The 12,374-nt window shown below is 44.1% G+C and overlaps 1 protein-coding gene across 2 annotated transcripts in view; it reads right to left on the bottom strand.

Annotated features, from left to right (window-relative positions):
• cfap46 (cilia and flagella associated protein 46) overlaps window positions 1-12,374 on the bottom strand; it is a 368,598-nt gene that overhangs the window by 328,972 nt on the left and 27,252 nt on the right. Inside the window, exon 8 of one of the 2 annotated variants that reach the window (XM_072479134.1) lies at window positions 11,141-11,296. The exons of the other annotated variant lie outside the window; for it this stretch is intronic. Within the exon in view, the coding sequence (XP_072335235.1) occupies window positions 11,141-11,296 (156 nt within the window). The remainder of the gene's footprint in view (window positions 1-11,140; window positions 11,297-12,374) is intronic. 2 annotated transcript variants of the gene reach the window in all.

Raw genomic sequence — 12,374 nt, 5'->3', positions numbered from 1 at the left:
GGGCACACATTTGTGGAAGGTTAGTACTACTTGAAGCTAGACTGCACAGCATTAACTAATTCTGCATCTTTTAATGGGGAGGTGAATTTTGCTTGAAGCAGCTATTGGAAGTAACTAAAGAAGAGCTCATTGTATTATTGTGTTAAGTTGGAGTTGCTTCAATAGCACCCAAAGACTGCCATCTGCAAACACTCTATTAGTTAATAGAACACTAGATTCTTTCCATGCTGTATTCTCCAAGATTCTCAGCTCATGAGTCATATGTCACTTCTTTCTATGGCCTCAAAGATTATTAGTTAATCCTTTATGAGCTTAGACTAACATACTCTATTATATTATATCTCCCCACAAGTCTGTTCAGACTTCACAGTTCTCTAGTCTTCTTGGAAACCCAATGCTCAATCTCCTAGTCATTCTGAACATTTCAGTGTTTTGGAAGTCTCATGTACAGTCTAAATGTAACACATTTTGTTCTCTTAGGTAAATGGGATTTTTAATTCCCTCTCTATGTTTCTTTCTTCTTGTTCTCTCTTTGCTCTCCAGGTTTCTGAGATTCTCTCACATTAATAAGCATTGCAATATCTTTACAAATCGAAAGCACCTCATTCTCTTCTTGTTTGTACGAAATAAAACATTCTCATTCTGATCCTCTGGGCGCTGTTGAACATAATTCAAACTAGTAAGTGGTTCTGGATCACCTGCTTCAGTGTTTTCTAATTTCTGATGACTGCTACCCCTCTGGTCTCTGATTTTCATTCCATTGCTCAATTGCAATCAAAACTCTTCTGTATCTTCTTTATCTACCCTATTCCATCTGGACAATGTAAGATCTCAGGTGTGGCGATTTCAATACTATTTTGTCAAATCTCGATTGATCTCTGACCCAAACTTCCTGTCAAAGATCTGATACTGTTCTTGCTGTCGGATAACTATCATGGTTTTCATCTGTTTACTTTCATAAGTCCTTCCATTTTGCGCGCTTTCTCCAAATCTGTGTCTTTGGCCTGTCAAAATAATGAATGTGGAGAGTTGGAATCTGTATCCGCAATCTTCTTCCCATGAATAACTTGCATGGAGCCGATCTATTCTGCAAGGGTAACTCTTGCAACTCAAGAGTGCTAACTTAGAATCCTTCATTCTTTTCAGTGATGTATTTACAGTTCTGACACCTCTCTTAGCTTCTCCATTAGCCTGAAGGAACCTCAGTGAACATGTTGTGTAAACAAATCCAAATAATTCTGTAAACTCTTGAAACTCTATTTGTGAACTGTGGAACGTTATTTAATTTAATATCAAAATATCCGGAATCCCATGAACTGGAAAAATGTATTTCAATGACGTCATTAGTGCTTCTGATGTGTGACCATTTAACTTCAATCCACCTACTGGAATAATCTACCATTATGAACATTTTCCCTTTATGTTCAAATAGTCCATTCTGAGCCATTCTCATAGCCTTAGAGGAAAAGAAGATGACATCAGTGGTTCCTTTGAATCATGCCTGTGAATCATGTGATACAACTGGATATCATCTCTTCCAAAGACTTCAAGAGACCCGGTCACTGACCAGATTATGGAGCTCTGACTGCACATGGTAAGTGACCTTAATGTAGTCCTCATAAAATTTCCATAGAATACCAACAGTGCAGTTGCCAATTCAGCCCATCGAGTCTGCACTGACCTTCTGAAAGAGCACTGTACCTAGGCCCACACACCCACCCTTCACCCTAACCCACCTAACCTGAACATCTTTGGGCACGAAGGGGCAATTTTGGCAAGGTCAATCCACCTAACCTGCATATCAAGGGACTGTGGGAGGAAACTGGAGTAACCGGAGGAAATCCACGCAGAAAGGGATAACGTGCAAACTCCACACAATCACCCAAGGCCAGAATTGAATCCTGATCCCTGGCGCTGTGAGACAGCAGTGCTAACCACGGCACCGCCGTGCTGCCCCAATGCTCTTGGGATTACTATTCTATCATCATTGTTACGACACCCTTGGCTAGTACACAGTTATTTCCAGCATCATTTGACTGAGAGTCACAACACAATTGAAATAAACAATACATTTTTTGAAAATACCTTAAACTGGTCTTTGGCTGCCCAATAACTGCAGTCACCAGGTTTGTAAATTTAAACAAATTCATTTTTATTAATGACAATAACTGTAATTAAAAAGGCAACAAATACAATTGGTTAACTATTATATAATTCTTAACCCCCCTCCCTTAACTCATCCCACCCTCTACGCGCACACAAGACAGTCAGAGGAAGAGGAGTGTAAAGGAAAATAATACAAAATGTAAAAGGAAAAGTCACTGTTTCAGATGGATTTCTTCCAGTTGAATGTAGATTGTGCGTTCAGTCTGTAATGGTTTTCATTGTAAATTCATTACTCAAGAACTCAAGATTTCTCTGCAGATTAAGAAACCAGCAGGCAGGAAAAATTTATGGAGAACGAGAGAGAGAGCAACTCACAGCTCCTTCACTCGGCATCCAGGCATGTTCTGTCTCATCCCTGGGTCTTCTGAAAACCTCCCACCTGACTGAAGCCAATCACGATCTGTTGCTGGACAGAATAAGTTTTTTGGTCAATCTATTGGCCAACAGCCAATCAATCAAACCAAATCCCTCCGATCTCTCAGGTGCCAGAAAGATTGCGTTCTTCTGCTAAAAATATAGATCTTCATAGCACAGTGTACGATTTTGAGTTCCTCACTTCCTCTGCTGAACTTAAAGGTAAATATCCATTAAATATCCAAGGATCAAAAAATAGTAACGACAGAGTATAAGAAATGGGAAATAAGGGAATCAACAGGAAGGGTCCTGACATCGTATATCAGTAAATAATAGATCCCTGTCAGATGTGCTCTCTGCTCAAAATATAGTCTCAAGATACAAAATTCTCTGATCTGTTTACATTCGTTGTCTGATTTTTCAGGCTTCCTGATTTCTCTCAATTATGTGTAGCTGCTGGTGATGTATGGACTGACATTGCAGCAAACTCCTCAACCATTGCCACAAATTCAATATCACATTTTCCAGGATTCTCTATTCCAATGCCTGATAACGGTTTCTGTGCTCTATTGTTTCCTTTGAATATATACCAAGTGGGTATCAAACCTCAGCCATCTTTAAATTCCTGGTGACATCTTGGCAAGCTCTTACAAATTCAATAGTGTGACTATTTTTATGTTTTCATCATAATATGAAGACCTAAGATGCAGTCAGTAAATTACTTGCATGTCCATGTGGCTGCTAATTCCTCCTTTGCAATTACTGCGTATATTTCCCAGTGTCTGTTAATTATGCAGAATAGACAGGTCTATTTTTCTGCTGTTTTCCGTCTCTTTGCACCTGAAAAAGTACTGTGCCAAATCCTGTGGAGGATGTCTTTGCTAACTATTATTGTAGACAATTCCAGGTTGTAATGTGCTAATATCATAGATGACATCAATCTCTCCTTGATTTTTATTTCAAATGATTTCTGATGTGCTTCTTCCCAATACGTCTTGGCATAACAACTGATGTAGTAGCGCATTGAGCTCTGTTCAATTTTTTAAAAAAGATTACCACTTGATTCGCTATTTCCATGAACCTTTGTTCCTTGGGGCTGTAAATTCTTTCATGACTCTGGTCTTCATTCAATCAATCTTTTTGTCAATGTATCAGCAAATGCAGATATTTTGAGCTTATTAACAACTCCACAATGCAAAAGAACACAACCGGATACAAAACAATACGTTAAAAACATCCACAATACACCAAAAACAGAAACAATGAATCAACAAGAAAACAAAGCCACTAGCTTACAAGCCAGCACACACACCCCAATAGAACCCCACCCCCAACCCCAACGGTAGCCCCCACATCGGCGGAAAGGCACCCAAACGAGCAGCTCAGGCCACCAGAAAAGGACACACCAATGAGGGGCACGACGGAAGAGAAAGAGGGAAAACACCCCTCCCACAGTTCAACCAGAAAACACTTCCATTAAACAAAACCACCAGCTTTCAAGCCAGCATTCGGCCACCTCCACCCCCTCCCCTACCCCAACATAGCCCCACATAGGTGAAAAGGACTCCAAATGAGCAGCGCAGACTGCCATGGGGACGGCAGATGAGAGAGAGAAAACACCCCTCCCAAGAGGGGGCACAGTTCAACCGAGAAAACAGCTCCATTACACACAAAATCAAGCCAAAATACAGGGTAACCACAAAAAAGCCAAAAAACAAAACCCAACAAACAATCAAGAAGACAAAGCCACCTGAACTCAAGCTCGCGCATGCTCCCCACCGCTCCCCCCCCCCCCCCCCAACCCTCTCCCTTCTCCAGCAACAGCCTCACGTCAGTGGAAAAGCATCCAGAAGCAACACAGTCCACCAGAAAGGATAGGCGGAACACGGCTGAGGAGAGAGAAGCAAGAACCTCTGAACCCTAAGTGCACAAAAGCATGAGTGGCCGCAACTGGCGAGCACCCAGCCACTCAGCACAAAAACAATAAACAACAAAAATACAATAACCAAACATACAATTACAAACAGTAAGACATCAGTGGAAAGAATTACATAGTCAATCGGGCCACCGCCACCCTTCTTCACACTGAGGATCTACTCCATTGTGTTGTATGGCACTACCAACATGCGGAATAGTATAGATTCAGATTAGATTGAGCAACTCAAATCTAGGAATCCGTGAGGCACTGTGGGCCATGCAGTAGTAGAGTTGAGTAAAACTATCATCGTAGCTCATGGTCCAGCATATTCTCACTCTGCCATTACCATCATGCTTCAAACATAAGTGCAGGAAGGAGCACTTTTGCCAGGAGCAAAACTAGGCATGCATATAAATGAGGCGTCATCCTGTAAAACGACAACACGGATCCACGTGCAAGCTAAACAACAAAGGTGGCATGGTGCAGATAGAGTTAAGTAGTCCACCAAAGATCTGCAGTGCAAAGAACCAGTCATGAATGATGGTGGACAATTAAGGACTAACTAGGGGAGGAGATTCCAAAAGCATTCCCATCCTTAATTATGGCAGAGCCCAGAACATCGGTATGAAGCACAATGCTGAAGCATTTGCAACAATCTTAAGCCAGAAGAGACAAATGAATGATCCATCTCCGCTTCCTCCTGATGCTTGTAGCATCACAAATGTCAGTCTTCAACAAATTTGATTCACTCCACACGACCTGGAGAAATGGCTAAAGGTACTGAATGCAGCAAAGGCTATGGGTCCTGACACCGTCCCAGCCTTATTTCTAAAGAATTGTGCTCCAAGCTAGCCAGACCCTTCACCAAGCCATTCTGGTACATCTACAACACAGGCATCTATCTGACAATGTGGAAAATTGCCAAGCTATGTCCTGTCCTGAAAAAGCAGGAGAACCCCATCCTCCCACTTCCCACCCTAAAACTCTACCCTCATCCATTTGCAAAATTATGAATAGGTGTCATTGTCACTCCTATCCAATGGCACTTACTAAGCAATAAGCTGCTCACTGACACTTAGTTTAGGTTCCAGCAAAGGGACTCTGCTCCAAACTGAGCAAACATATCAATAATAGAGCTGAATTAGAGGTGAGGTGAAAAATACTACCCTTGACTTCAAAGCAGCATTTGATAAAAGTGGCATCGAAAAGTCCTAGCAAGATTGAAGTCAATGAGAGTGAAGATACAACACTCCATTAGTTGGATTACAGGAAGATGGGTGTAATTCGGAGAGGCCTTCATCTCAGCTCTAGGACATGGGCTGGAATTCTGCAACCATTCACTAGCAACAGGATTTTCTGGACCCGCCAGCATGTACCCCCACCCGTGGGTTTCCCAGCTTCAATGGGAATTCCTATCGACAGCGGCAGGAACAGAGAATCCGGCAGCCAGCAAATGGGGCATCACCTCCCACCGCTGAGAAACACACAGCTGAGAGGTTGGAGAATCACACCCATTGTTGTAAGAGTCCATCAGCTGCATCATCAACAACCTTCCCTTTGTTAGAAGGTCTAAAATTGAGATGTTCACTGATGATTGCACAGGGTTCAGTACCATCTGCAACTCCTCAGAAGCTTAAGCAATCTGTGCCCATGTGCAAAAAGACCTGGGCCGGGATTCTTCCCTACCCGGCGGGGCGGGGGGTCCCGGCGGGAGGGAGTGGCATGAACCACTCCAGCGTCGGGCCACCCCAAAGGTGCAGATTTCTCTGCACCATTAGGGGCCAAGCCCTCACCTTGAGGGGCTAGGCCCGCGCCGGAGTTGTTGGTGCGCCGCCAGCCGGCGGGAAAGACCTTTGGCGCCACGCCAGTCGGGGCTGAAGGGACTCCTTCAGGAAGTCCGCGCGTGCGCGGAAGCGTCAGCGGCTGCTGACATCATCCCCGCGCATGCGCGGGGGTGGGGGGGGGTCACTTCCGCATTGGCCATCGCGGAGGCTATGGCCGAGGCGGAAGGAAAAGTGTGACCCCACGGCACAGGCCTGCCCGCGGATCTGTGGGCCCCGATCACGGGCCAGGCCACCATGGGGGCACCCCCCGGGGCCAGATCGCCCCGCGACCCCCCCCAGGACCCCGGAGCCCACCCGGCTAGTCCTGCTGGTAAGGTAGATGGTTTGATTCACGCCAGCGGGACTGGGTGGGGGGGGGGGGGGGGCGCCAACCAGTGCAGCGCGATTCCCGCCCCTGCCGAATATTCGGTGCCAGAGAATTTAGCGGCCGGCGGCGGCGAGATTCACGTCACCCCTGGCGACTCTCCGACCCGGCATTGACTTCAAGAAGCAAAGCATTGTACACATCCCTGCCTGCATCACTGGGGCTGAGGTGGAGATGGTTGGCAGCTTCAAATTCCTAGGTGTACACATCACCAAAAATCTGTCCTGGTCCACCCACGTCGACGCTACGACCAAGAAATCACAACGTCGCCTATAATTCCTCAGGAAACCAATGAAATTCGGCATGTCCACATTGACTCTTACCAACTTTTATGGAAAGCATCCTTTCTGGCTGCATCACAGCCTGGTATGGCAACTGCTCGGCCCATGACCATAAGAAACTTCAGAGAGTCGTGACCACCGCCCAGTTCATCACACGAACCCACCTCCCATCCATTGACTGTCTACACCTCCCACTGCCTTGGGAAAGCGGGCAGCATAATCAAAGACGCCTACCACCCGGCTTACTCACTCTTCCGACTTCTTCCATCAGGTAGGAGCTATTAAAGTCTGTGAACACACAGTAACAGATTCAAAAACAGCTTCTTCCCCGCTGTTACCAGACTCCTAAACGACCCTCTTGTGGACAGATGAACTTATGGACTGATCTGATCTCTTCACACATCTTCTCTACTGAGTAGTACTGCACTCCTGTATGCTTCACCCTATGCCTGGGTCTATGTATTTACATTGTGTATTTTATGGTTTCCCTATTATGTATTTTCTTTTCATGTACGGAATGATCTGTTTGAGCTGCACGCAGAACAATACTTTTCACTGTACCTCAGTACTCGTGACAGTAAACCCATCCAATCCAACCCGAAGTGTGATGAAATTCTCTCCACTTGCCTGAATGAGTGCAGTTCCCAAAATATTAAAAAAGCTCAACACAATCCACAACAAAGCAACCCAATTGATTGTATCTCATTCCACAACCTTAAACATTCACTCCCTTCATCATTGGCGCAAAGTAGTAGCAGCATGAACATCTACAAAATGCATGGCAGCAACTTGCCAAATCTCCTTATACAGCACCTTCCAAACCCTCCAAAACCTAGAAGGTTAAGGAAAGCAGGACATGACAAACCACCACTGCAAGTTCCCATCCAAGTTACACACCGTCCTGAATTTGAACTGTATCGCCCTTCCTTCATTGTCAATGGGTGAATTATCATAGAATCTACAGTGCAGGAGGCATTTCAGCCCATCGAGTCTGCACAGGCCCTGGGAAAGAGCACCCCACCTAAGCTCACGCCTCCACCCCATAAATTACCTGGAACTCTATTGTACGTCAAATATTAGCTTTTTCCAACAAAAAAGATAACAATCACGTTTTAAAACATAACATTTGGAAGTAATAAACGTCCGACACATTTGGATGGAGCCTGTAAGGGAAAGAAAATTCACTTGGCAAGCAGATGCCCATGTTGAAAACGCTGAGATAAGATCAATGAGAGAGGTTTGTGGATACGTGAGTATACTGGCTTCTAGAGTTGAAATGCCATGAGAAGAGGATGAATATGCTGGGTCAACAGTTGTAATATTTACCAATGCTAATTGCCGGGGCATCCACATTGCAGAGATATCATTAGTTACATGTGGAGAGGTTAATAGGAAAGGAAAGAAACAAATGAGAAGTTACTTGAAATCAGTGATAAGATGATCTATAAAGAAAGTGGTGTCTAATTGGCAGAGAGCAATGACAAATCCTCCATGAGTGATAGAGGCTGCAGCTGACATAGTTCCAGAACAGAGATAATGGGGGGTGACTTTCTGGCCCTGTTCGCCGTGAATGCATATCCATTATGGCCGCTAACTCTTATAAAATCGCAATAACAGAATTTACGCCAGGGAGATTTCACTTTGAGAATTTCCCCGCTTCCCATCGGTGATGTAATCAGGTTCACACCCAGTGAAAGCGTTAACCTGATTTCTATGCATTTGCACAAATTTTAATATAAAAACGGCTCGACGCCATTGCTTTCGGGTTCACCTTATGCACCTCCCCCACTTGGCGTTATGTCCAAAAACAAACCAGTTGTGATCACCATGCTGGGGGAAAGTATAGCCCCCGGGTGGTGAAGGACATGACCGGACAGCCTAGCGCTGCCCTGCCCCTGGCCTCAAAAAAACAACATGTGGTGGGGGGGGGCGCGTCGCTGCCCTGCCCATGGCCTCAAGAAAACATGGGCCCATTATTTCCCATTATTTGAGGGAGGGCGGTGATGTTGTGTCTGCATGGCAGTGGGGGGTGGAGACTTAGAATGGAGGGTGCTCCGATGCTGGTATGGATGGTGGGGGTGTCATGTCAACCGATATCTGCGAGGTGTTGGGGGTTGACTACAATGGAGTAGTGGGAGGTGGGAGGTTGGCCCTCTTGTGTTGAAGGGTTGGACATGTTTCTCTTGTCTGCTGGGGGTCCCAAATCCTTGGTGGGGAGGCCCTTCAACTTGACTCTGAGATATCTCTGAAGCCCATCTTTACGGCGGGTTAATGCCATACAGGGCATATCGGACTAGATTCTCCTGCCTCCTAGCGCACGTTTCCCGGTGGCTTGAGGCAGCGCACTGTACACTGGGGGCGGGATTCTCTGCTCCCGCTGCTGTCAATGGGAATTCCTATTGAAGCAGTCCCATGCCGCTGGAGGCAGTGCTTTGCCAGCAGTACCAAAGAATCCCACCAGCGTGAAAGGCCAGATAATTCCGGCCATCGTTTTGAGCAATATCTGAGGTTTTATATGCTTAATAAATGTATTAAACAATAGAAAAACAAAAACATAGCACCCTTAAAAACATATTTATTTTTCCAGGACCTATTCATAGAATCACGTAATTGTTATGGCCAGGAGTACATTCAGCCCATTATGTCTGCACAAGCTCTCCAAATGAGTTTTCTGACACAAGTGCCTCTCTCTTCCCTTTTCCCCATACATTGCTTCTGTTCAAATAATCATACAAGATATTTGTGTACAAATCGAATGACTTGCTTCTTCCTTGGACAATCAAGTGACTTGAATAAACTTAACTCCACCACATTTCCAGGCTGTACATTCGAGACCTGGACCACTCGCTGTGTGACAAAAGATTTTTTTTTCAACACAATTGCTTTTTTTGCAAATCACTTTCAATCTGTGCCTTCTCGTCCGCGATCCTTTTACAAGTGGCAACACTTTCTCCCCCTCTACTCTGTGCATATGATTTTAAACATATATATCAAATTTCCTCTTAGCCTTCTCTCCAAGGAGAACAGTTCCAAGCTCTCCAATCTATCCTCATAACTGAAGTCTCTCATTCCTGGAACCGTTCTTGTAAACCTCTTCTGCACTCCCTCCAATGTGTTCAGATCTTTCCTGCAAAGAGGCACCCAGAACTGCATACTGTTGAATTCAATTAGTTTTGTACACCAAAAAAAAAAATACACCTTGATAAACATTATTGTTGCATGATATATATTATTTTAATATAGCAGTTCATTTGCTTTTGCCTGGAAGATGTCGGGCATAACTGACTCTCTTTTATCGGTACCAGACATGCGGTCTGATGTGAAAAAAATCGACATTGATGAACCTTCAAGATAATGACGCAATAACTGTAAATCATAGTGTTAAATTCAAAGCAAGGTGCCAACCAAAAATATTTTCGAACACAACATACAAGCATTTGTGTACGAGTTTAATGACTTGATTCGTTCCTTATTATAATTATAATCTTTATTATTGTCACAAGTAGGCTTACATTAACACTGCAATGAAGTTACTGTGAAAATCCCCTAATCGCCACACTCCGGCACCTGTCCGGGTACACACAGGGAGAATTCAAAATGTCCAAATTACCTAGCAACACATCTTTCGGGACTTTTGGGACAAAACCGGAGCACTCGAAGGAAACCCACGCAGACACGGGGAGAGCGTGCAGACTCCGCACAGTGACCCAAACCGGAAATCAAACCTGGCGCTGTGAAGCACCAGTGCTAACCACTGTGCTAACGTGTCAGGGAAATCAAGTAAGAATTGTGTGGCAATAAAACTGGAATATTTATTTATAAGTTGTTACTTTTTAAACCCTTTATGTGCTATGCCACATTTGTCCATGATCCCACAAAGTATATCAGACATGAAGACAGAAATTTAAATTTGTTGGAAGTAATATGAAGAGTGATAAATGTTTGAAGTGATTTAGAAGAATTCTAGGTATAGTTGTACAGTATTATGAATAAGGCAGAATGTTAATACAACAAACTCAAATTGCTGAATGGCTTTTTCTCATGCTTTTCTCATGTTCATCCCAGAAAATGATAAGGATCAATTCAGATTAATTTATCCAACTGATATGTTTTGCATGGCCTATCACACAATGTACTGCATCATTAGGGAATGGTTGGAAATATTTAGTGTTGGAAAAAATACCACGTTTCAATTCACATTTACAATTCCTACCTTTCATCCTCAGACAGTTGGGCAGTGTCTGTTGGGAGTTGTTCAGTTGTCAGAGTTAAGTATGATGAGGTTACTGTTTTGTGCGATGCTAAATGCCGATATATCTTATTTAACTGAACTGAGAGATCCCTTGGATTTTCTTTGGATTCCAATTGACTGAAAAGTCAAAATTTCAGTCTTAGACATTTGTAAAACAAGTAATGAAGTATCTTCAAAGTGTGAAAGTGTTTCTTTCTCATGTAACCATAAAATTTGAACACATATCCTGCAAATGTCTGGGGGAATGTGTGCCGATGGCATGAACTATGGTGTACAGTGAGCAGAACGTCAAGCAAAGTATAACACATCAAATGAATTGTAGGATACAGAAGGCACTTATTTCACATTTTCTTCAAGGTTTGTAGACCTTTGTTTTAAAATGTAGCTGCCACTTGCGGATTAATTTTAAGCCACGCACACCTTACATCCATCACGATGGACAGGAGGCAGATTGAGCAGAGGTTCAAAATTTTAAAATGAGAAATCTGACCGCAATCTGCTTCCAGTATGCCACTTCTGGTTTTAACAAAGTTAGGTTGGTGGCAGGCAACTAACCTCCTCTCCAGGGCGTTATCCAATTGTACACATGAAGCAACGTGCTTGATATTTTACTTTTATTTCAGGTATGAAAATGAAATGAAATTGCTTATTGTCACAAGTAGGCTTCAAATGAAATTACTGTGAAAAGCCCCTAGTCGCCACATTTAGGCGCCTGTTCGGGGAAGGCTGATACGGGAATTGAACCCGCGCTGCTGACCTGCCCGGGTCTGCTTTAAAAGCCAGCTATTTAGCCCACTGTGCTAAATCATCCCCAAATGATGCAAGTGAGTCAGGTTTGTCAGCTCTGGGGAAACCCAACAATTCAAGAGAACTGAATTAAAGAGGTAAATGTCTTTCCTGCGCTGCTTATAGGATGGGGGAACAGATGCGTGACACCCACTCTGCACTTCCCCCCCCACTTATCAAGTTAACCTTCCTGCTATCAGATCCCCATAATTTTGCTCACTATTATAGAGTCACCCTCTCCAGGTATCTCCTCTCAACTCCAGCCCACCCAATGTTCTCCGCAGGGACCCCCATTTCCAAGTTCACCATGATCCAACGATTGTACAGGCCCAATCTGAAGACCAAGGTAGCAATTCTCCCATGTGGGACTAGGTCCTGTGGTGGTAACAGGCACAGGGAGTGTTTCCCG

The sequence above is a fragment of the Scyliorhinus torazame genome, chromosome 16 (genome assembly GCF_047496885.1).
Source record: "Scyliorhinus torazame isolate Kashiwa2021f chromosome 16, sScyTor2.1, whole genome shotgun sequence".
In the NCBI taxonomy this organism is placed as follows: Eukaryota; Metazoa; Chordata; class Chondrichthyes; order Carcharhiniformes; family Scyliorhinidae; genus Scyliorhinus; species Scyliorhinus torazame.
Note: the sequence above shows the minus strand (reverse complement) of the source record. Positions and strands in the feature narration are given on the sequence as shown.